The 27,163-nt window shown below is 39.0% G+C and overlaps 1 protein-coding gene across 1 annotated transcript in view; it reads right to left on the bottom strand.

Moving 5' to 3' along the window:
* CNTLN (centlein) overlaps window positions 1-27,163 on the bottom strand; it is a 617,317-nt gene that overhangs the window by 117,207 nt on the left and 472,947 nt on the right. Inside the window, exons 11-13 of the mRNA XM_032801780.2 lie at window positions 23,921-24,046; window positions 15,188-15,309; window positions 11,676-11,804 (exon numbers count right to left, since the gene is read on the bottom strand). Of these exons, the coding sequence (XP_032657671.1) occupies window positions 11,676-11,804; window positions 15,188-15,309; window positions 23,921-24,046 (377 nt within the window). The remainder of the gene's footprint in view (window positions 1-11,675; window positions 11,805-15,187; window positions 15,310-23,920; window positions 24,047-27,163) is intronic.

The following is a 27,163-nucleotide window of genomic DNA, read 5'->3' on the forward strand; positions in this document are numbered from 1 at the left end:
AAATTTTATTTGTATAACCCTTTGGCTGATTTTTAAGTTTACATAACAGGACAAATGAACAACTTATCATGTAAGCAACCATAACACATGAAAAGACCTAGGTTTACAATTTATGATTAAAACTCTACTATCTACACAATATACATAGACATAAAATGTCAAAACTTAAAAATCTTAGAAACAGTAGCCAATCAGTTGTTTTAATTGTCATATTTGAATTCAGCACACCAAAATACTAATAAATACCACATTTTACTCTGAGCAGAAGACTTCTCAAAAATTGTAGACCAGTGTAATTTATGCTGGACATTGGATTCATTTGCAAAGATACTGATCTTGACCCACAATGATAGTTTCAATGGTTTCCACTGTCATACATCATTCTGAATTTTCCTTTACCGTGGTGAAACTCTTGGTGACAATCTCTTTCATTAGGTTATTTTTCCAGATACCCAATACTTAATTCTTTCAGGGCATTATAGAAGTAACACAGGAAAAGAGAGCTATAGCACCAGTTTTTCAGCTGTTTACTCCTGACTTGTTCTAACTAACAGCTGTAAATCACACTAATCATCTACAACATATACTTGTGTACTTATTCAAAATTATTAGGAATACATAGTGTGATGGGGCAAGGCCAGATGGCTACAGTAAGTACTGAGAAACAGGTTGTTAGCCCCAGGCTAAACAAATCCCTAGGACCAAATGGCAGTTGCTCCAGGTTAATCAAGGCAACCTGAGCCAATTAAGATCTTCTAGAAGGCAGTAGAGATGAAACTACTTTAATTAGAACACCTACAGCCAATCAAGGCAGGCTAATCAGGGCAACCTGGCTTTAAAAAGGAGCTCACTCCAGCAGGCAGGAGGACCAGAGGAGAAGGAGTGTGTGAGAGGAGCTGGGGCAAGAAGGCAAGGAGCTGAGAGTGAGAGAGTATACTGCTGAGGATTGAGAAGGACAAGCATTGTCAGACCACCAGGAGGAAGGTCCTGTGTGAGGTTTAAAGAAGGTGTTTGGAGGAGGCCATGGGGAAGTAGCCCAGGAGTTGTAGCTGTCTGCAACTGTTACAGGAGGCTCTATAGACAGCTGCGATCCACAGGGCCCTGGGCTGGAACCCGGAGTAGAGGGCGGCCTGGGTTCCCCCCAACCCTCCCAACTCCTGATCAGACACAGCAGGAGCTGACTCAGACTGTGGGTTCCCAAGAAGGGAAGATCACTGGTGTGAACAAATCCGCCAGTAAGCACAGACCCACCCAAGATGGAGGAGGAACTTTGTCACAATAGGTGTCCTACTATCTGCATATAACCAGCTTGGGCATAATATGCTTTATTGAAAGAACAAAATTTTGGAATACTCATTATTTTTATTGTCTGGTTATAAAATACCATATGGAGCCCCCACCAACTGCTAAACAAAAGACATGCACTCGCTGGGTGTTTTGTTATATTAAAAAAAAGATCATTTCAAAAATAATACCAGTATAACTCCTCACTTAAAGTTCCTCTGGTCCTTGTTAACATGCTGATCAATTAGGAACATGCTCATTTAAAGTTGTGTAATGCTCCCTTCTAACACTGTTTTGCAGTGGCCTGCTTTGTCTACTGCTTACAGAAGAGCAGCCTGTTGCAGCTAGCTGGTGGGTTGGACCAGGGTGGCCAGCAGCCCCCAATCAGCTTGCCCTATCAGCTCCCCACTCCCCTAAGTTCCCTGTGCAGCAGCTGCCTGCAGTTCACCTTGTGTCCGTCCCCCCCCCCCGCCCCCCACTGTCATGTGCTGCTCCTGCCCTCTGACTTGGAGCTGCTCCCCGAGACTCCTGCTTGCTGTGCCGGGGGAGGGAAGAAAGAGAGAGGCTAACGTCAGGGTATCCCTTTCCTCTCTGCTCCTGGCACCCTGCTTACCCCATCTTCCATAGAGCGGGAGCACACAGCACAGCTGCAGTTTCAGCAAACTGATCTAATTAACACAGCAGCATACTGAAGGGAAATGGGCATATCTTCCTCAATTCTTGCTGCCTTGCAGAGCGAGAGAGTTAATCCTTGAGGGCTCAGCCAATTGCTAGTTCATCATTTAACAGTAAGGGAAATATCCCACTCTCTGACTCCTCCTCCTCAACCAAGGTTCACAATCATCATCACTATGTACCAGTATTAAATTATTTGTTTAAAACTTATACTGTGTATAGATATAGATATAATATAGTCGTTTATCTGGTGAAAAAAAATTTCCCTGGAACCTAACCCCCTCATTTACTTAATTCTTATGGGGAAATTGGATTTGCTTAACATCATTTCACTTTAAGTCACATTTTTCAGGAACATAACTACAATGTTAAGTGATGAGTTACTGTACATAAACCCCAGCCAGAGCTTTAAGGGCTCTGTCCCTCAGGACTTGACTGTTCCATACGTTAACTTTTACTGTCAGAGGGCTACCACCACACCTCCAGCAGGGTAAAGTCTAACAAGCCAGACCTGCCCCAATGAGACAGCACATATTTACCTGCAGCTCCTAGCAGAATTCCAGCATTAAGTAACAGGGTGGGACAAGAAGAAACTCTTTACACTCTCTTACATACCAATACAAAAAGTGGCAAGAGCAAGGATCTCTGGTGTGCCAGGCTAAAACCATCTAAGAAAAGGATGTTATTTTCCACCACTGCCCTTGGATTAGTGTACAGTCTTTTTTATTTTATTTTTTTAGGAAATAAAACTGACTGAATCATCCCTTTTCCATAGCTGGACAAGTACAACTGTATTATCTGGTCTAATCTTTTTTTCAGCGTCCAATCAGAAAGTGGCATCCAGCAAACTAATTCAATTCAGAAGTTTGTGTACAGGCATTCTTTGAAAGGCTCTAAAATTGTTGACCTTCAGGGCACAATACAAAGCCTATCCATTTTCCCAGGTGTTTGGCCAGGGGGATGGCAAGAGAAACTGGGGTTCTACAGCATGAGGGGGTACTCATTTGCACTGTTGATTTGACTCATTTATTTTTATTATGGAGGTGAGTTTATCAGAAATTAAAAGAAATAGATAAAAATAAATAGTGTCAACCAGGAACCTTTTGTGAATGAAGCTCACTTGATTTGGCTGTATTAAGTATAGCATGTCAGACATGAACTGACTAGATAGTAACTTCAAGAGGAGCTATGAACTGCCAAGAGAATGCCAATTCTTTCCCCAAAGATTGCACCCTTAAGGCTGCACTCCTTCGGAGCACTCTTCACAAACACTACATCCCTTGGTACGAACAAATCCAGTGGTGGCACTTGGAGAAGGTGTTGACAGAGCTCAGATGGCTGCCTAGCTGAATTCAGTCAGGAAGGCTTCTCCTCTCTTAACCTCAGAAGTGGCCATGACTCTAAGGAAATTAGCCTTAAATTTGATTGGGCAAGGAAGAATTGCCAAGCTGCAAGGTAAGCCAAATGCAGGAAAAGGTCAGTGCAGGAAAGGATGGCTGAAGAGGCTTTTTAATCTTTTAGTGGGGAGCTTATTAGAGAATGAAGAGGAAATGGGATTTTCTAAGCTGCTGCATCCAGAACAAGTAGGTCTTCAGTGTCCTCTGGATGTGAAAAGTGTGCCAGAGAATTTCCATCCACACCGAGATCTTAGGTCAGATGGTGGAGGACTTGTTATAAGGAAGACAAGACAAAGTAAAAAGCACTACCTTTTTTCATAAAAGAAGAGGTCAGAGGTGTAACAATCTTGGGGTTTACTAAATAAACCAGAGAATGAGAAAGGAATAAAACTTTAATAAAACAAACTGGAGAATATCTCTGGTGAACTGCTGCACACAGTCATGCAATGTTCCCAACCACTGCCTACAGAGCACATCTCCAAACTCCCACACTCACAACACTATCCCATATGAGGAAGTGTCCTCAAATCATAATCTTTCATAAATATATCTCTGCAGGAGGATTGTATACCAATGTTGCAAGCTCCTCCACTGTTTGGAGAGAATCCACTGCTACTACCCGTCAATGAGTCTTCTGATAGGGGAAAACTCTACTCTCTTGCGCTAGGGTACAACAGAACTAATTCCACTCATTTCAATGGGCTAGGTACAACAGAGAAAAATTTCACCCTTAAAAATCTTTAAACAGAGGTCACAAAATAAGATGGGCAGGGTTGACACATCAGTATGCTTGTATTGAATTTTTCTTGTACCAAAAAGTTGTTAGGGCCTGAGATAGACCTGAACCTGATCTGACTTTTCAAGAATCAAATTAATATTTTGACAAAAAAATTGCTTTGTTCCTACAATGGTATGATTCAGGAATATTTGCCTGCAAATAGCGTGTCTGTATATTTGTGTGTCAACTAACAGTCTTGAGAGTTAAGAGCAAACCTTGGAGTCGGTGTTTGATTTAGACTGTGTGAGAGAGCAAAAGACATTACATATGTTTGGGAATAGTACTAACAAAAGAAAGAGTAAAGCAAAAAGTACTAGCAGCACTTACATTTTAGGCACTTTCAAACTATCCAGGATGATTTACTGGTATTCATTTCAGGAAGAAGATTTTAAACCTACAAAGTTTACACAAAAAATTGCAGTCCTACTTGCCCGAGGGAATCTGGTATTTATCTATACAGATTCTCTAATCTGTCAATCTTCATTTCTTAGATTCATGATCAAGAAACATATGTCTATCATTCTTATTTCCAGACTCATTCATTTATTGATGGATAAAAATAGCAGGAAGTGATATCTACTGATGTTAAGTAAAGTCTGTCTGATTTATAACATCTATCCAGCACAGAGCGATGACAAAAATTGTCTCTTTCCCTGCTTCCCCACCCCACTGTCCAGTCACACAATGAACAAAGAGAATAGTCCTATGGCTGTCAATAGTTAGTTGTGTGTGTTAAATTTTGTATTAATAGTTGCTGGAAAACCAAAGATGTGCCAACAATTAAGGATTAAAATAGCAGAAACATATAGCATAAATTGAAGTTTACAAAAGGATGACAGAAGACGGAATTTGATGCCTAGAATTCCATCTGGTAACCAATCTTCTTTCTTTCCTCATCTGCCTATGACCCCCATATGGTCATGATGTATGGGGTGCCAGGCCAAATTTGAGAGAGCGGCATTGTGCAAAAGTGTGGTGAGTACTGAAGATTGCAGTTCCTGCAAGAAAATCGCAGCCCATGATTTTCTTACAGCGTTAACTATATGTTTAATCTTTTAATTTGTACCATTTTTCCTTTCTTAGTATACTTGAATTTATATATCAAAAAGTGTCTAAACAGTGGAGGGGTGGGGAGAGGAGGAGAGAGAAAGAGAAGATAATCCAACCTGAAACTATATTCCCTTTAGGTGGAGGACAGAGTGCAAGGTTCAAGGCAGGGGAACAGGTGCTAGAGGCATTCACTTGCCCACAAACCCACACAGAATAGGAAGATCCATGCAGCAAGGATCTTCTTCTGCATATGGATCTAGAGATAATTATTTCTCCCTCTTAGTGTTTTTAGCCCTTCAAAAAAAATCAAGAACCTATTGTAAACTGACACTGTGCTGTCTTCCAGAGTCTGCAGACAGAAACTGTCAGTATTTCTGCCCCCTGTTTTTGTATGTGTGTTTGTTTTTTGCCTGAGTATCAGCAGGAAAGTGAAATTAACAGACTCTGGACCAGTGTTGGCAATTTTCTGGGAAAAACTAGTTTAGGACAGGCTGCTGGTAAATACTGGATTAAACCCATTTTAAATCAGGAAACTGGTGGAAATAATTGCATCAGTATCCAGAAAGTCGAGCAAGCACAGAACGTGTCTTTTCAAACTTTGGATACATCCATTCAAAACTGAGGAATAGGCTCAGTTTATCTACTTCGTCAAACTTGATCTTCTGCTACGGAATGCTGCATGGACAAATGGAGTGGTAGTCTGCAACTCCGCACGCTTCAACCCTACAACTCTGCATTACTGATGTTTTCATATAATGGAATGTATTTGACATTTACTTATATACTACTCAAAACTGAAATATAAGTCATGACATATAATTTTCTTGAGAAAATACCGAACCAAAATGTACACAGACGTTCCAATGTTCAATAATATAACTACATGCATTAGCATTGCACTGACTGCAGTTTTACTTTTTATTTGTACAACCCTAAATTAATCTATAAATCTACTGCATTATGGAACTACAGTCTGAATATGTACCTAAAATTAAGTATAATGTGGTGTGCATTAATTATCCAGTTTTAAAAATAGAAAATGCCTTAAAATGCAACTAACTAGTTTTCCCCAAAGCAATAAAAACCATGATGTTACCTGGTAAAAACTACCGCTGGTAACTACTATGCCATCCCAGTTCTGGAGAGGCTATCCACTTATGACAGCCTCTTCACTTAAGGCAGCCTCTCGCCCAGGTGGTATGATTTACAAAAAAATAGATTGCCTTGCACTTGCTGAGATATTGCCAGATAGTTTTCTAGATATGGTAATAAAGTTTTGGTCTAGCTAAACTACTTTCCTGGTATCTAGTCTTGCCCACAACAATGTCAGAATTCAGGTTTCCCGTGCAGACTTAATTCAGTTTCTGTATGCATATACATTATAATACAGTCTTCAATTACATGACCGCATACTATTTTTTCCACGGAAACCCCTGCCTCTTCAGATTTGAAGCAGAACTAAAACCCGATTAAGGTTGTTTATGGGGGCTTAACAGGACTACATATTCTCAACAAAAATCAGCAGACTGGCTAATCTCTTATCATTGCACCAAGAGAGTCTGGATAAAATAAGAGAAACACTAAGGTAAAATACTTCCAAATACAGATTTGAGACCACAGTCTGTCTGGTAACCAGGACTTAATAAGTAATTGCAAGATCTAGTGGAAACTTGTGACAAGAGTGCCAGAGAAGGCTTAATAATGTAATGTAGGTCGTTAATCCTATCAGCCTTGCCAGATCACTCTCAGAACAAAATAGTAATATATCTGTACCAGTTCGCTGATATAGTTTATTGCTGAAATATAACTGGTAATTTACTTCAAAAATATATAACAACATTATTGGTAAAAATGAGCTATTGGAGTAAAATATTCAGAAATGCCTAAGTTACTTTCAATAGGATTTAAGATCCTAAGTGAATTTAGTACTTTTTAAAATTTCACTCTCAATCAATGCAATTGTCACTTTTTTTGACCAATGGATATCTTACCAGATAATTTTTAAAAATTGTTTTTGTTGTTGAGCACCAATCATGCTCAGCTACAAGTTGGCTAGCTGCAATATTTGGACTCAAACAGAAGAAAAAAGCAGAAAAATTAACTTTACTGAAAGCAAAACTAATTTTATTGCTACTGATTTTTAGCTGGATTCTGCAGCCATTTTTGCAATGAGTAACACAAGTTGTGCCAGTGTAAGCAGTGATGACTTATACTGAATATTAACCTTCTCAAGTTTTTCAGCTGTTTTATGCAACTTAAATAAAAGCGAATTTTTGTACTGACACTATGGTTCATGTTCCCCACTGAAGCTTGAAAGGCAACTTGAATACTGTGCTATTTGACCTGCGGTGGAAGGGAGTGATGAAATCCCATATAGTCTCTGCTTAACTTTACTGGGCTCATGTAGATCCTGAACATGGAAACAGGAATTGCTTTTGATGTCAAGAGCAATATAATATTTGAAGAGTATCTCATACTTCATGTGGGATAGTGACCACAGCACTATCAAACAGAACAAATAAGGGGCATTATTCATCCTACCTGTAACTCCATTGACTTGATTTGGCCTGTTAACTTTTATAGTATTACTGAAATGTTATGAAATTAACATTCAGTAACAAGAAAAACAATGAAAATATATTTCAGTAATTTATATGACAGACATACTGTAAAGTCAGGTTATTCCAACTGCCATATTTTTTGTTTCTTCTCCTGTCCCTTCAGTTCTGAAAAGAGGTTAGCACCTGATATCTCTAGGATTCCTAGCTTTTCAAGGACAAGGTGCATTTGTTTCTAGCCTTGGTAGTTTACAGGATACCAGGCATAAAACCTGTCATAGTTCAATTGGACTAATGGTGCTTTTTTGATACTGATCCAGGTCTCAATACAGTAAGTCTCAGATCTTGGACCAATGCAATTTTTTCATCCCGGAGGATGGAAAGGATGAGGTTTTATAAAGCATGAATTGCAAAATGTGGCTTTCCAGCCACATCCGACACACAATTTGAAGTCTGAAATAATGTATTGTATCTTGGAAGAAAGTGAATAATGTTTTTTGAAAATGACAAAGAAAAAAAACAAATAAAATTGTCAATGAAAATATCTTCTGTATACACTGAGAATTCTTCTTTCACCCTTTTAGGACAGAGGCCAATTACAGTAACAGTGCAAGAATCCCCATCCCTCCAATGGAAAAGGGTTAAGAAGGAGATATTCATTACTGGAGAAATACATGCATAGAGAATCTGAACCAACATTGCGGTCCCAAGATTATTGATTTTACTAACTAACTGTAAAATCTAATAATAGACTGTAATTAATGTTGGAATAGACATTCAAAGGCTCAAATAGCACTTATGTCTATAATTCCTATTAAGTTCAATGGCCCTTACAGGCAGTGTCTTTGAAAACCTACTCCACTATTAATAATAAGTATGTAGACAGCACAATAAACATACACTATTCTTTACAAAACGCAGAATAAACCATGCATCCTGCAGGCACAGTGACGGCCATGATATATTCTTACAACTACTGCAGGTATAACAGGCCAAATACTGGATTAACAAGCACGCAGAAACAACGTATGTCTTGTTTTATAGGATTAGGACAGCAAATATTGCATCTGTAAAATTGTTTCAGAATAGTTTGTGTAACCAAGAAAAGTATGATAGTTTAATAGATTTCAGGAAGAAAAATGAAAAAATTCATATCCACCTCAGTTTTAGAGATGGCTTTATAAGAGATCAACATGTAGATTCAATAATGATCAACATTCTCTGCCTCGAGTATTCTGCACCTCATAAATCCAGAAAAAAAACAAACCCTTGGTCAAAAACACTTTGACCAAGACTCTCAAAAAACAAGTGTCTAAAATTCAGCTGCTACATGCTTACTTGCTGGCATGAATAAATGCCCAGTTTTCAAATGAGATGAAAATTCAGCAACTCCCATTACAGTCAATGGAATCATCATATATTGACTCTGATAAGGAGGAAACTTAAGAAAGAAGCTACCTTCCTGACTTCAGTGATGTGTGACTTCCTATCGTATCCTAACATGACTCTTGTCTTACTTTTAGGGCATGGATCATGCTGCAGGAGATTTATCAGGTCTGTACACCCCTTTGTGGGATTATTACAGAGTGGCGTTTGGTATTTATAGGCCTTCATACAAGATTGAAGCCTGTTCTGTCATTTGTTCCCCTACTGAAGGATTTCCCAAAGTAGAACATTTTTTAAACCAGTTTAGTTAAGCAAATGGAAAAACCCTACATAGATACTCATACTTGAATTTAAGAGTGGCTTACTTAGATCTGTTTCTAATCAATTTAAGCTAATTTGAGAAATTCGGTCAATTAATGTGACCATACAACCTTTTGCACAGACTTAACTACATCAATTTAGATAATTGGTGCACCTCTGCATGCACATAAATTCTTTATCCAGCTGCCAAAAGAAATCTGAATTTGCAAATGAGTCTCTACCCCAGGCAGAATCACAAAATTATACAAGACCCCATCTTGAATACCTTATTTAGGCATACTCAGTCCTCCAAATGGGAATTTGCTTGAGTACAGTTGAATAAAATCAGAACCAACACTGAATAAGAACCTTAGTATGACACGCAGAAAGTAGGAAGTATTTTTGTTTACTCTTTAACTGACTAACAAAAAACTAGCCTTTGAAATCAGCAGTAAATCACAACAAACCTCTTCAAGGGAACTCATCCCCAACCTCCTCTGGACCACATACTCTCCAGAGACCAGAGCAGCACGCTAGCTATCTGTCAGGTATCCAGCAGAATTTAAGCTGTTGGTTTTGACCTATAAATCCTAAACAGAAATGAGGCCAATTCTCTATGCTATTTTGCCACAGGTGTGGTCAGTGGAGACACAAGACCTGGAACTTGACTGATATAAGATAGAGAATATAGCTGGCAGGGCATTCCCCATGAACGCCCCTCAGCTTTAGAACTCACTCCCCTACTGATCTGAAATAGTCCAAGTTTATTCACTGCCAGGGCATGCACGGGGCATGCACCATTTGTTTTTCCTACCAACACGAGGGCTTTGCTAGAAGATTTGTAATATGTTTTGGCTAGTAAGTTATTTTTGGCTGTGGTGGATATGGTGATTAGTGGTTGAAGGAAAATTACAAGAGCAATTATATAGTTGCATCTTTAAACTGTCAGAAAGCACCTAGAAATAAGGGATAGGTGCTCCTTTCTGGTGGATGTGCATAAAGATCTAAATAAATAAAATAAACAGGCACAGTGATGGCCATGATATAAATAGCTAAATAGAACTAGGAAATAAGATGAAAAGATAAAATGCTGAGGTGACAAGAATGATTTCACCAGAATAGGCAGTACAAATTAACAATACAAAGTTTCAGGTAGTACTTACACTGGCAATACTGTATGTAGGATGTGTGAGCTGAACACATGCACTTGTACATGGACTCACCTACCTATGATAGAGAATTTTAAAAGCTGTGACTTATTAATTTAGCCTTTATGGTAAGCTCCATAGAGTGCATATATATATGGAGGCAAAATGAGAGAATAATTTTCATTAATGTTGTCATACTGACAAACAAAAGCCTACTCAAAGTTTGAATAAAAGTTCCTTATGTATCTTGATTGTTAAACCACACAATCAACTTGACTTAAAGAAATTGTTCAATAGCATGAAAAGGCTAATGATGTTGTACTAACTTCCTTTTGTCTAGTATAAAAGGAAGTTTTCTTACTTTGCCAGGCTGAGTATAATAGTCTATGAATTTTGAGATCAAAGAAGCAAACTGAATGTTTTCTAAAGTAAGAGTTTCCTTCACCAAGTTTTACACTTATTGCAGCTAAAAGAGCTGTGTGAAGGATCAGCACTAAACCCAAAGGACAGGCAGTGCACAGCAAGAAAGAGAGCAGCTCCCTCGTGCTTTTTGCAGGTCACTACCAAGGACTGTGTTAGCAGATCCACACCAGACCCTTAAAAGGCAGCTCTGCTGCTACCAGTAATTAGCTTGGACAGCTCTGGCTCCAAGGCTACACCATAATGAGCTCAGCTGGGATTAGTAGGACAGGGCAGGGAACCAAGGGAGCAGAGGCATTCTGCACTGCGTATGTATCAAGGAGATCAAACAAGGATGGCTGGCTAGGTTATCCCCTCACCACCTCATTCCAAAAATGAAGCACGGCAGTGTATAAGATACAGGCTAATGAAGAGCGACACCTCCAACAGATGAGAGCCACATTAATTAACACAATCCCTAGATCATGTAATACAGTTTCTGTTAGTGCTAGCAAACTTGTAACTTGTCACTGATTTAAGAAAAAAAACCTGATTTTTTTTCCCCCTTTTTGTTTCTGGTAGAAGATAATGGTTTAATCTTGGAATTTTGTAAGGAATTCCTCTGTGTGGCGCAAAGAGAAAAAGCTTCAGAAAACAAGCACATTTCTCCATGTATATATCATTTAAAAAGGAAACTCACTTTTCAATCAATAGCTTTTTGTGCTCCCTTTTGAAATATGCCAGCTCGTTCCAGACAGCATCAGAATCTTCTTGGCGAAGCTGGTGGGGATCTGCACGCTGGTGTTTGCTTTTAGTGTTTTCAGTTCTGCTAATAAATGAAAAGATTTTTGTTTTAAATAAACATTTATTTTAACATTTTAAAACTGACAAGAAAAAAAAGGTGACTCATTCTCGATCATTCACACACACACACACTTGAAATTGCTACATCTAGTGGATGTAAGTCTTATATTTTATTGGATATGACTCCTAAAATCTGGTGTATCAAAATTAAAGTTCCAATTAAATAGCTTCCGAAAGATAGCCTGCTGGTATGGCAGCATGCTCTCAACTGATGTGTGGCAGATCAGTGTCTCCCTCAGTCAGTCAGTCAGTCAACAGAGAGGAAGCACAAGGTGACAGTGTTGTACACAGTCTCCAAAAAAGTTATGAGCCACCAGCTCTCTAGCACCTTCTGTCAATCAGTCTGTAAGTGGCACAAGTATCCAGTCTTAGAGCAAGATGATAGCCCATTTTTGTTGATAAAGCATGTGTGAGAAAGAGATGCTGAATTTAGGGGAAACACAGAAAAGAAAAGATTTCAAAACTTCTATTTCACTTAAATGCCCTTACTGTGAATTAACGATGATGCCAGGGAGGACAATTAAATAAAACTATTCCTGCCAGAAATTTTTTTCATTCTTACTGTGTGCCAAATTCTTATCAAGGCAAGAATAACCTTAGAAAGAGTGGAAGGCCCCACCATCCCTGCAGTCTCTGATATCAATGGAAGTTGGTTGTGCAACTGACAAAAGAATTGGACTCCATCAGCTGCCATCCAAACAGCAGGTTCTTGAGGAATCAAAGGAGCATCAGGCCTCTGCCTTTTACAGAGAAACAGAAATTGCATAAGGGCTTGATTTTGAGTTGTTCCTAACAGACAATTTAAATGTCAGGAGTGGTTTGGGGTTCCTTGTGATAACAAATAATGGTTTAATGTGTGACTTTCTTAATTTTTAACCCACTTTAAATTTCTACAGTTATGTCTTGGCCATTGCTATGCCTTTACTTTATAGACACTGTTAATAAACTCCACTCAGGAGGACAAGTCACATCCAGTACTCTTTTTTATAAATCAGCTGGTAGGAGTTGCTATAGAAGCAATATAACTTGTAGCCAAGAATTCTAAGGTTGCACTGAAACCTGAGTATCCAGAATATGTTCCCATTTAGCCAACAGCGGGCTTCATTTATTTATTAAACAGGAAGTCGGTACTGGTGAAAGATGCTACCCTGACCACAACTGAAACCGAAGTATATCCATTGGCCATATATACAACAGTGAACGGACCATCCCTCTGACTGCCCCAGTGTACATCAAAACTGAAATTAAATTTCTTTACCTAAGGACATGAAAATAGTTCAGTGTGTGAATCCTTTCAATCCTTGCCCTCTTTGTTGATTCAGTCACCAAGGATGTCTCTTAGACACCTGTATATTAATTACTGGGCATAGACCATCATGTCATTTCCTCAGCTACCATTCAAAACGTTTCAGTCACTGCAACCTGGACTGAATTTAAAACAGTCACCTCGAGGTTAAAAGTTCTGCACGCTATTACTAAAGAATTGAATCATCTCAATCTTAGTTTAAACAAAGTTATATAATATCATTTGTTTTGATCTTTCAAACCTCCTTCCTCCCCCAGAGAAAAAGTACTGAATAACTTCATAAATCTTAGAAATTTTCATCTCGATAAGTTTTTACATTTTAAATACTCTGCCTCCCTAGAAATGCTAGAGTACTGTGCAGCAGTGGGAATCTACTAAAGTGGGGTAGGGACAGATGAATTGGGGATATACCTGATGCCTGATTCTCAATTACAGTAAGACCCCTTCATATCACTCTGGCACTACAAAGCAGCCTTAGAAGTGAGAGTAAATTATATTTACACACATTTTAAGGTCTCTTTACTTGGTTAGAGAGGTGTAATGGAGCCTTAGAATATGTCTACACAGCAGTGTAAGCCCAGGGTTTGAATTCAGGCTCCAGCCTAACTCTCCTTCTGTCTACACACAAATAACACTAACCTAGGATTCCAGGGCCCCACAGAGTGAAGGGTCCATGCCTGAGTGAAGTCAGGACCTCGGGTTCAAGTTATATTGCTTTGCAGTGTAGATGCAGCCCCACTGGACTCATGCTCTGAAAGTCTGCCAAAATCCCAAGTGTAAACTTTCTTTGTCTTCTGGATAGCCAAGTTTGGTGGATAGTCAAGTTTTCCCAGAAGTCCAGTTATGCCACGGACAAAAGGCTACAGAGGCAACATTTCGGGAGGGCACTAGAAAGTCTGGCATATGGGAGATTGGACTTGAGCCCACATAATGCAATACATATGTTGGAGCTCCAGTTTGGAACCCAGATTTCAACAATTCCTAACCAGGCCTACGTTAACAAACCTTGGTCTGCTAACTCAAGTTCTACTAACCTGGGCTTACTCTGTAGGGCAGACAGAATCCTAGTATCAATGAGAATCTGACCATGAATCTTTCATTAGACATTATCTGGATTAATAGGACAAACCAAGACCCTGATAATGGAAAACATCCTTTTTCAGGAAAGCATTTAAGCACATGCTGAACTTTAAGCAAGTTAAGTCCCAATGACAACTGCTTAAAAGTTTTCCTGTAACAGGTCCTAAATACTTCAGCCCTTAAAATTTCTAAAACTGAAATACTGTAATATACCTATGGTCCCAGATGTCCCTAAATTAACACACAAGATTTTAGGCATAATTTTCAGATTTTAGAATGAGAATTTTTGCCAATTATGGTGGGATTTTCAAACATTTAAAAACTTGTACTTGCCAGAGTTTTAATATTCTCATTATTTAGTTTTATTTACAATTATAATATAATTAACAATTTGTTTCTAGAATGACCAGAAATAATATCTTTAGAGTTGTTTGGCAAAAGTTAATATTCTACTTTTTGAGGCATATGCTGTTTTTTCCCCTTTCAATAACTAAAGTCAATCCTAATATCCTTTTTTAATATTTGAATTTTTCAGTGTTTCACTGAGGGATTATTATTTGTATATTATTAAATAAATATATTTGTAAATATAATTTGCAACATAAAAAACATTTGTTCCATTATAGAAATTGAAAAACATACAGTCCACAAATTAATCCCATGGGGAACTAGATAGGCATAATAAGCAACGCTATCAGACCTTTGTCCAACAGTCAAACTTAAAATGAGATCTTAAACAAAGTAAGTAAAGATGTCAATTCATGACATTTTACTTTTATGATTTAATCATAAAATTTAGTCATACGATTGAACGTCACGTGTTCTGTTTTAATAAAGGATAAAGACTTGATCATCACATAATAACTTCATTTGAATCAAATTCACTTTTAGAATGCCTGTACAATAACTTCATTCAGATTTAATATTTAGGTGAAATGTTTTCAATGAGCTATGTAACTTACTTGCTATAGCCCTCTTCCCACTGCTTTAATTGCTCTTTTACTGCTCTGTAGTTGGTCTGTAGCATCTGCAACCTTTCCTTGCGTTTTTCATGGGCTTTTCTTAGCTCATCATTTTCTTGGGTCTGTATAACAACAAACAGAAAAAGTAAGAGTCTGATAAAATGTAATGGAGGAGAGTTCCATACTGACAGCATGACTAAGCTAAAATTCCAATTGTTAAACATACAATTTTATGATCTTAAGAAATTTAAACAGAAAGTTTGAAAATCATAGAAATTAGTTTCAAATAATTGGTTTGCTATTTCTCATGACTACTTACAAGTAAATATGGCATCTCATCATTTTCCATGCTGTTTAAACAGTTTCAAGTATTTACTCCCCAAGCTGTTAATGTTCTTCCCACAGAGGCACTGATTTAATACACATGGAAATATATAGGCTGAAAAGGTATTTTCCCCATTGTATTTTACTCAAAAATACATTTGTTAATATTATGGGCTACTCAGCATTCATATGTTTTATATATATACTGGATGAAATCCTGGCCCCATTAAAGTCAATGGCTAAACTCCATTGACTTTAAGGAGGCCAGGATTTCACCCATTATATACATTTATGCTCATATTACTTAGTCTCTGACCTCTTATACAGTATTAAGCAGGAAAAGTAGGGGGGGAAGTTGACCTATGCTTTAATATGACCGTGATCATCTGGGAAAACACAGTTCATTCTGCAGAATGGGGAAAAAAAGGAGTATGCATTGATTTATATTCCAGGATTACATAAAAACAAGATTTTTACGCACCTTAATATTGCATCCCCAATAAACAAAGCTATAAATATAACACAAGAGCATTTAAGTGACTCCTTACAAAATGGAACAAATTAAATCCTACAGTGTAATACAAAATTAAACTAATAGTAATTTGTAGTAAAATTTGGTCTCAATTCTTCTGCTGTACTATGCAGTGAATTCCCAATTAATTCAATGGGATGCTGCTTGCAGAGCGACTGCAGCACCTGCCCCTTCATATCAATATCAAAATACATTATTAGTAGATGTGTACTGATTATAAACAGGGAATATCTTCAGTAAGAGCCAATAAATAAGAGATATTCTAGCACCTAGCGCTGTGAACAATAAAAATAAAAACATGGCTAGTAGTACAGAGAAGTGCTGGTCTCTCTATATTTATGCTGAAGCTAGCTTCCCAACAGCAGCCTGATTTTTCAATACATGTACTCAAAACGGAAACACAATCCAACTGAGACTTCAGATGCCACATTACATCTAGGGTTAGAATTTTTCTAGGAATGTCTGATGCAAGACACACCACCCAGCTTAGAGATAGCCAGAATTCACTGTTCCCTGTTAAAACATTTTCCAGTTTAAGTGTCAAAAATATCAACAACCAAAACAGATTAACCGACAAATGTCAAAATCCTCTAAAAGTACCGAAGGAGTAAAAGTGCCTTTCACTGTTTTTGAAGTTTCATGTACCAAAATACTTGAAGTTATCATATTAATACTAAAACGGTCATTAATGTACAGACTGTAGGATTCCCAAAGCCTCATTTTTTACAGGAAACTATTAACTAATTCTTTGCTGTGCCCAGGGTCTGCTGGGTGCAGGGAGTGGGGGAGTGTAAAGAAGCCAACTGCAGGTACCCAATTCTCAAGCACAGGACTATGCCTGCACCGGACCTGAGTGCTGCTCTAATCTAGCATAGCTAGTAATAGGCCCCAACAATATATTGGCCATCTCAGAATGCCAGTACCCAGCAGCAATTCGGCCAACTCTTTCATGCTCCTGGCACAACCCTGCATACCAGTGCATGCAGGTGGTGTAAATAAAATGTCAGCTATACACCAGCAGAGAATTCCCGCATGGCTAGGGTAATTCTCAGATGACAAGATCCTCCCTATTTCTAGCCCCTATGCAGCTTTGGGGCCTTGAGAATCTGGCCCCAAAAAATTTCTAAAAATGTATAATAAAATGGCCTTGAGATGCCTTTGGCGGTGGGCTTCTGAAACAGTATGTATTTGTTATATGCATATAGCAGTCTAGTGCATATTTTGCCACGGCCTAATGCACCCTTTGCAAAGTGCACGTTGTCCAATGACTCACAGCTTCATGAATTATGAATAACTCATGGCAGACTTTTGAATTCTGCATGGCCCAGAAGAGGAGGGCAATAATGAGAGAATAGCAGGCATGCGGCTACTATGGGGTCAAGTGGGAGGGGCAGGAAAGCTACATTAAGGACCTTAGTTTCAGAATAGTAAACAGAAAAGAGGAAGTCAGAGTAAAAAGTTCACCTTTGTGGGGCTTGTAAGGTCCTCTGGAGTCACAACTTACAATGCCCACTTTAGACAAACAGCAAAGCCTACAGGAATTGCTGTCATCAAGCAATTCTTCAGTCTTTTTTTTAATGTTTAAATTTCCTGGCATAAATCTTCATTTAATCGGGAATGAACAAGGTTGAAAGAATCCTCTACCACAGAATGATAGGAATTAGAGATAAAAATACCTTTCAATCATCTTTTCTATTCCCTACCAATGCAGGATTGTTCTCTACAGTACATTTTCTAGTGCTATGCTGCCCTTTGGATTTAAATGGGCCAAGCGAGAGATAGTCTTCCAGTGGATGCTGTGGAAACCCTTTTTCAAAGTATAATAAATCTGTCAACATTTTTCCTGATACTCAGTTTGCATTTTCCCACTTTTAATTTCATCCCATTACTCCTAGTTATACTCTCTAGAACCAACATAAGTAATTCCCCTTCTAATAGTTGTACAGTTACAGTCCTCCCTCCCCCCAAAGGCCTGATTCTGCCACTCTTACTCAGGTTGAGTAGTTTAATTACTCCACAAGCAGTCCCATTGCTTACGGTACTCATCAGTGTGAGTAAGTATGGCAAAATCAGGCATTTAATCCTTCTTCATAAATCAGTTCTTACTGATTATTTGGGCAGCTCTTCACAACTCCAATTTGTCACTATCTTCTGGTAATGAAGTGCCAAGAAGTGACAATATTTCAGATACAGTCACCCCCACAGGTATATAGAGTGATATTTTTACTTTCCAGTTCTTGTGCATATACAGCCCAAAATTGCTTTTGGCCTTTTTTTGCTGCCTTAGCAGACTTCAAGCTTAATTCCTGTCTCCTATCACCCCACAGTTTCTTTCAGCGTAATATCAATGATGAATAAAAATATTTTGCACTACTACATCATATTCCATATGAGGATCTCAGAGTACATTTGTGAATTAAGAACAACTCATTAAACATACAGATTAAGTGACTTGCCTGAGGTCAAACAGGGAGTCTGTGACACAGCCAAAAACAGAGCCCAGATCTCCTCCTGATTTCCAAGCAAGTGCCTTAATCATAAGACCATCCCTCCTCCCTTTTCCACAGTACCTTTCATTTTTCCAAGTCACATCTCATTTTATCACCTTCTGCCCACATTTCTAGCCGGAACACCATGTCCCTTTGTATTATTTCTTTGTTCTAACAAATGTCTATAATAGCTATGAATTAATGTAATCTACATATATCATTACCATGTTGCTCTCCTCATCAGGTCATTACTGTAGATGTTACATAAGAGTGAAAGTAATAATTTTCCTGTGCAAGCAGACTGAAATGAATTTTGCAACTCAGATTATAAAATTCGTTACTAAGATCCAAATATATAATATCTACTGTTTCCTTCGTCCACTATTTGGGCAGAAGAAAAGAGTTTGAATTGCCTTTTCCATCTGGAGAACTGGACACACACACACACACCATTTTAAGTGTTGACAAGGCCTAAGATACGGTTCTGGTGGCATCCTCAGGCAAACTTGCATCCTTGTCTCCAAGCATTCAACATTTAGTCTAAAAATTAAACAGAAATTGTCTGTACACTCTGTATGTGTGTGTGTGTATATATATATATACATACATACACACATACTCACTATATGTTCCATTCTATGCATCCGATGAAGTGGGCTGTAGCCCACGAAATCTTATGCTCAGATAAATTTGTTAGTCTCTAAGGTGCCACAAGTACTCCTGTTCTTTTTGCGGATACAGACTAACATGGCTGCTACTCTGAGACCAGTCTAAAAAATGGTGATACTGTATCTCTAATTGAGAGGAATGTCACTACCTTTCTCAGATATGTTCAGGAGGAAGAGGAAAGACTAAGTTTCTTTAATGGTAACTTCTTTGCTGGATGGCTGCTAGGATGCTGGAACCTATTCCTACAAAGGTGTTCAAGTACGACAGTCATGAGAGCGATACATGTACCCAGACAGAAAGCAATGTGCCATGCCCATAAGCAGACATGGTTTTGTTATACACTTTCACAGCTCAGTGCAAGATATGACAAATAGCATAAGTGGAAATATACAAAAGTCAGAAGACTTCTATTTAAGGTCCCGGAACTCTGAGTACCAACACTATTGGGCCTCTGCCAGAACAACAAGCATGGTTGGGGTTTTGCCTAATCATATTTTTCTGACCACCAGTGTAACTGGTGAAAAAGAAAATAAACAACAATGCATTTGTTATTGAGTTTCTGGAGATGGACCAACAGATAACGCTGTCTCCTGAACGGAGACTACTTGTACTAGTCCTGTAGTATCTGACTTGTAATCGTCTTCCACAACATTTTCTTTGCCAGCCACAGGGAAGGGAAAAGAATGCGTTCACTGAGCCAAACACCAGTCCCCTAGGGTCCCTGCCTTCTGACAGAGTATATGTGAGTGAATGTCTCCCTGCCTGTTGGTTTACACTCACTGTTCACCCTCTTTTTCAGATCATTATGAAATATATCAACACTTGAGGCATGCTGCTGTTAACCTTTTGGCATCATGAAAACTGACCATTTATTCGCCAATTTCTGATCCACTACAATTCTTAGCTTCTCAATCCATCGGATACTTAGTTTATTCAGCAGTGACTTGTGGGACTCTTTCAGAGGCCTTTTAAATGCCCAGTTGAATTTCAACTGGTTCCATCTTACTAAATATTTATATTGGTCAGTTAAAATAATTACAATATATTAGTGAGATTTGATTTCCCTTTGAAGAAACAGTGTTGGTTGGTTAGACCCAGCTGTGACAGGTTCCCCATGGGGTGCCACCTGGGCCGGGCTCCTTTTACACTGTACTGCTATGACAGGCCCTCAAGCCCCCTCCTTACAGGTAGGGACACACCTACCTGCAGCTACACACAGATGCTGAGATCAGCTCAGCATGGGAATGCTCAGCTAAGGCACTGCCCAGTTCCTAAGGCGCACCTCCAACCCCAGACTGAAAACCCAACATTATATCATCTTGTGCTGCACAGAGAACTGTACAGCATGAACTCATGAAATTCAACCCCTCCCTCAATGTGGAGAGGAATATACACAGCTTTCTGATCCAAGCTATGATTTCAATGCACTGGTTTTAGACAAAACAAAACAAGTCTATTAACTACAAAAAATAGATTTTAAGTGATTATAAGGGATAGCAAACAGATCAAAGCAGATTATCTAGCAAATAAACAAAAACGCAATTGAAGCTCTGATGCGGCAAGGCCAGATGGCTACAATAGCGCCCTAGGCTAAACGAATTCCTGATACCATGGTAACCAAATGGCAGTTGCTCCAGGTTAATCAAAACACCTGTTAAGATGCCAATTAAGATTCTTCTAGAAGGCAGTGGAGACAGCTACATTGATTGGGACACCTGAAGCCAGTCAAGGGCTGGCTGGAACTAGTTAAAAGCCTCCCAGTTAGTCAGTGAGGTGTGGGTGTCAGGAGCTATAGGAAGGAACTGTGCTGTTGGAGGAATGAAGCAGTACAAATCCATATCAGGTGTAAGGAAGGAGGTCCTGAGGTAATGGTGAAGGAGATATTGAGTGGGGAGCTGCTGTGGGGAAGTGGCCCAGGGAATTGTACATGTCCTATTTCCAAAAAGTCAGCTACCATAGCTGCTAATTTTAGGGTCCCTGGGCTGGAGCCCAGACAAGAGGGCAGGCCCAGGCTCCACCTCTCCCCTCCCTGATTAATCACTGAGACTGGGAGGCAACAGAGACTCTGCAAGGGAGGATTGCTTCACCGCACCTCCATTGTTGGCTTATGATGAAAATGGCTCAGTAAGCTGTGACCCTTGCCTCTAGAGAGAGAAGGGATACGTGGAGGATCACAGGGAGCCTCTGAGGCTAGCAAAAATCCACCAGGAAACGCAGGGCCCCCAGGGACAAGGTCGGAGCTCTGTCACAAAGCTTAATATACTAAAGAGATTGGATATGAGTAGCAAATTCTCACACTAATTCTTGATTTAGGCAGTTTTCAGAGATTCTTGACGGCAAACTGCACTTGCTTGCAGCTTGAAAACTCCAGGTATTCCTTTCACGGGCTAGAAATCCCTCTAGCCTGGGTTCAGTCTTTCTCCCCCAGTCCAGTCTTTGTTCCTCAGGTGTTTCCAGCAGTCTCCTTTGGGTGGGGAGTCAGTGAAGAACCATGATGATGTCACTCCCCTACCTTAAATAGCTTTTGTATAGGGCAGGAACCCTTTGTCTCCCCTCTTGGTTCCTACATCCCGTCAATGGAAAAACACTGGTATTTCAAGATGGAGTCCACTACCAGGTGATTTGGTCACATGCCCCTATAGGGACACAGCAGCCATGACTTGGAGGCTGTTTGTAGCATCCTCAGAGAGGCTCCCCAGTTAGAGATTAGCATCTTCTAAGACCTATTGTTCCCCCTAATGGCCTTTCCTAGCCAGCCATCTAGACTGATTGCATTCTGCCTAGTGGGCATTCCCCACGTGTAAACACATTTGTAATAGATGCATAGACAATATTCCTAATTTCAGATACCAAAATGATACATGCATACAAGTAGGATAATCATGTGGTGAATCATAACCTTTTTAATGATATCTTACATGACCCATCTTGCATAAAATGCATCATAGTTATGCCATAATTACTATGAAGAATATGGGGCGCAATGCCACACCAACTATATCACGATCTTTTATATGTCTTATATTCCTAATTATCATTTCAATCAATATACCAGGTACAGATGTAAAGGCCTACAGATCTGTAATTCCCTGTTTCCTATTTGCCATCTGTAATACCTTCTTTTCCACTGCTTCATCAAAAATCAACTTCACTCTAAGCAGGTGATGGTCGCTGCTAGTGTTGAAAGGCTCCACCACAGAGACGTCTTGAATGATGCGCCTTTTATTGACTAAAATATAGTCAATTTCATTCTTGCTCTTCGCGTTTGGCACTATCCACGTCCACCTTCTTGCAGACTTCCTTTTGTACGAGGTGTTTGCCACATACAGTTTTCGTTTCCGCCATCGCTACCAGCCTTTCTCCTCTTTCATTCCTTTCACCACTCCCGTATCTCCCTATGAACTTTTCACCAGTTTTCCCTCGCCCGACCTTGGCATTAAAATCTCCCATCATGACAGCATAAATGGACTTTTGCACGAGGGCTTTTTTGAGCTCTCCATAGAATTCTTCCACTTCTTCATCCGCACTTGCACTTGTGGGAGCGTAGGCCTGGATAACCTTGAGGGTAGCTTTTGACTGCATCTTCAGATGCAACACATCAATACGTGATGGTATAAGCTGGCATGATACAACTTTTAAAGACCAATCCTTACTGATGATAAATCTGACTCCTCCAACATTTCTAGCACCATCTCCCTTCCTGAGCCTCCATTCTTCTACTTGATTTCAAGAACTCCTTCTTTCATCAGGTTTCATGGACACCAAGGATATTGCATCTTATCCTTTTCTTCTCCTCCATCAGATGGTTTAACGTTTCCTCCCTCACCAGCGACCTACAATTTTAAGTACACACAAAGAAGGTGGTCTTTTTCCATGTTGGCCTTGCACTTGACATTTGTAGCAGTCTCTAGACGCTCATGTTCCACTCTGCCACCATAGCATGATTCGATGATGCGCAGGGAACTAAGACCCATTTACTCATTTTGTTTTAGCCATTAACTTCAAGCAATCCCACTGGCTAGGTGGGCAGGCATGGGTACCTCCTCAAGCTTAGCTAGCCTTCAACCTCTAAGGAGAAGGAGATGCGCTTTTTCTGAGAAAGCACTCCCCCTCCCTGGATTGAATAGTCCAACTCCTTTCTAGCATGGTTAGACCTACCAGGGCATATGCCCCACTACCACAGCTGTCAGATGGCCAGGGCCACCACTGCACCACAATGAGCCACTGAGGCAGGATTTTGCAGCAATATAGAACCTTCTTGTTAATACCAGATAAAAGTAGGAGTCTCCCACAAATTCCTCCATGGTGAAGAGCTATGCAAAGAAATTATTTATTTAGCATCTCATCAATGTCTTTATCTTCTTAATTGTTCCCTTTTTTATGGTCTGCTTCTACTTATTTCTAAGAGCATACGAACACATTTTTCATGCTGTAACCTTCGAATCCTGAGCTATGACAATTTGTCAAATCAATGTGCATTACTGATGTAATATCTTCAATTTTAGGGTTTTTTGGGCCTCAGAAATATCAACACAAGATTCACTTTAAGAAGTTAAAATTTTAAGCATGAGGATTAATGAGGAACACCAGTTTATGCTCACACAGTTACAGTATATATAATAACGTGTGCATCCTACACTTTTTAAATGTATGTTTAATTTGATATATCTATATCTACGAAAGCTTGTAGCTGAAGAGTTGTTGTTTTCTAGTGTTCACCTTTAGTTGCAGTGTCTTCTCTAAGTTTTCAATCTTCTTTTCAGCTATTTTAAGCTGCCTTAGCTCCTCTGACTCTCTAAAAGAGCTCTTTGGGGACAGAGACCTTGAACGTTTCACAGGTGGTTCCTGGAGAATAAAACAAGGACATGGTTGAACTAGTTGGAACACTGGATTATGAAAGACATGCAAAATTAAAGAACAAGTAATTTTGAATACTAATAATGAATTATAAAAAAAATCCTGCATGGAATACCAGAGAAATAACAAGCAGAATTACCACAGCGCTACCACTAAAGGGTTCTCTGTGACTTGTTAATGAGAATATTCATTTACATTTACATTGTTTCTTTCAGAATAATGATGTCCCATTAGGGAAGACTAAAGGGTTATAGACTCAAAAATGCAAGAAACCTCATTACAAAGGAGGGGATAGAGGCTGGTCTAATTGCTCTATAAGGGTCCAAGGTTACACTTGATAGGACAACCAGAAACAAGAGGGAAAGGATTTTTCTCCCTTTGAAATAGTTTAACACACTGTGAAGTTGAAGGAACAATATGCTTGAGGAATATAAATACAACAGACAGTAGATCTTATACCATAATGACCATATGGTCATTAACTATAATGTGGCTAACTAGAGACAAGAATGTGTGTTTATATTATGTACAGCTTCATATAGCAATCTGGAGAAAGAATATGTGAAAGTAACACTTAAACTGGGCAGCATTCTTGTTCTGACTATGTCATATGTCCTTATATAAAACAAATAAAGTCCTCTTCAGATTAGGCATACTGATTTTCTGAATAACTTTGTTTGAGGACACTGAAACATTGAGCAACAGCTTAATATGCATGAGGTAATCATTTTTAAACTTCATCACTATGAAATAGTCAGAATATAGAATACCATTAGTGTTAGAGGACAGGTTTTTTAGCTCTCTTCATTAAAATTCGACAGGTACTTTCAGTATTATGATTAAATTACACCTCTACCCTGTAATAACGGCACCCGACTTAACATGAATTTGGATATAACGTGGTACAGCAGCGCTCCGAGGAGACGGGGCTGAACGCTCCCGCTGATCAAATCAAATTTGATATAGTGTGGTAAGATTTTTTGGCTCCCGAGGACAGCATTATATGGAGGTAGAGATGTATTAATTATTAAGATTATTTAAACCACATATAATCACATAACTTTGGACAAATGGTGGGGGGGTGAGTCATTACAATTTTTATTTTTTATAACTAAATGATATATAACAAAGAGTTTGGATAACATTCTCAGTTACTATATACCAGATCAGAGTATTCTTTATTAATTCTTATGTATGTAAATGTCAGTGTTTTATCTGTCATATCAGTAATTTTATCTTACCAAACAATATATAAACAAAAGCATTTGTAATACTGTCAAAATAGATCAAAAAACCACTTTTCTGGTTTTCACAGATATTGGCAATATACTTCCCCATAAGTTTATCTTCCCAAATCCTGTTATACAAATTAAGAGACTCTTTTCATTTTCCTTTGGCATTTGTCTTGCAGTGCTAAGTTTAACATCCCCTCCCACACACACACATATTGTAGTTCGTGATTTTTCCTATAAATATCCATACAATTTTAAAGAAAGTAAAAATATCAGATTCTACATACTTACGGTTAATTTTAAGTATTTTAAAGTTCCTTGCATTTGAAAGAACCCTAAATAAAATAAATCAAAACCAGGTGCGCAGAACATGTGAAAAAACGTAACTATTTGCTTCTTATGCCAGAAAGAATTCCACTGTTATTGTATTAATCTATATGAAGCATTTAGACTCAACATATTGAAATTCCTAATCTGAAATTGTCAGAACTGAGGGACAAGATGCCATACTCTCCATGTGTTTTCAGCAGTTCTTATGCAAGCTGGAAAACAAATTGGAGCTATAAGGAAGCTCACAGCATTAATGTTTAAAATAGTTTTTACAATGTGGTATATATTTAGTATGGTGCCATGTTACCTAGGAGGAGAATAGATGTCTATGAAAAAGCAAGATCATTGCTTATGAATTTTTATATAAAATTTTGGCCAATATTTTCAGAAGTGACTGATTATTTTGTCTGCCTTACTCAATAAAGTGATCAGTCAAACGCATTAAAGGGTGGAACATTTAAGATTTTGCAAACTCAAGCCCCTTTAAAGTGTCTCACGTTGGGCACTCAAAAACTGAGAACACTCACTTTTGAAAATCTTGGCCTTTGTGTTTTTCACACTAATCAAAATACACACTAATCAAAATTCACACATACCAAACGCAAGTCCATGTCTACCGTAGTATCTAGTTACTGCATACCTATCTTTAGTGGCCTTTAATAAGAATTCAAAATGTTACAATATAAGAGTTACAGGACACCTTATTTTTCAAAAGCAGTGAGTTAACTTCTTTCTTAATCTTCATATGTGAATATGTGTACAGAAGACTGAGGCCAGGTTCACTGCGACTTTAACTGGTTTAATTGGCCGATATACGATTTAACGCTGTAATCCGTTCAACGACGTCGCATTAATATCGAGTTAACCGCCTCCTTAAATCGATTTCGGAATCCTCCCAAACGAGAGGAGTAGCCCTAATTCGTAGTGATAACTCAGATTAGGGTTCGTGTGGACAGAAATCGACGTTATTGCCTCCGGGCGGCATCCAGAGTGCTGCAGTTGACCGCTCTGGACAGCAATCTGAACTCGGATGCAGCGGGCAGGTAAAAGGAAAGCCCCACGAACTTTTGAATTACATTTCCTGCTTGTCAGCGTGGAGCTCTGATCAGCACGGCTGGCGTGCAGTCTCAAATCCAAAAAGGCTCCAGCATGGACCGTACGGAGATACTGAGTCTGATCGTCTGTATGGGGAGCAATCTGTTGTCCAGCTCCGTTACGAACACGAATGCAAAGGTTTGAATAAAAAACTGCAGATCCACAGTGCTGCTTGACAAGCGTAAGGAAGCCAGAGACTCAAATGGACGCTCATAAGGGAGGGAGGGGGTACTGAGGACTCCAGCTATCCCACAGCTCCAGCAGTCTCTGAATTATTTGCATTATTGGCAGAGCTCCCACGTCTGTAGGGTCAAACACAGTGTCTGGCGTGGTTCAGGGAACAGCTCCTCAGTTTCTTTTCCCCCCCCCACCGTGAAAAAAAGGGTAGAAATCATTCCTTGACTACTTTCTATGTCACCCTGTGTGTATGAATGCTGCTGGTAGACGG

Source organism: Chelonoidis abingdonii, chromosome 6 (genome assembly GCF_003597395.2).
Source record: "Chelonoidis abingdonii isolate Lonesome George chromosome 6, CheloAbing_2.0, whole genome shotgun sequence".
Taxonomy (NCBI): domain Eukaryota; kingdom Metazoa; phylum Chordata; order Testudines; family Testudinidae; genus Chelonoidis; species Chelonoidis abingdonii.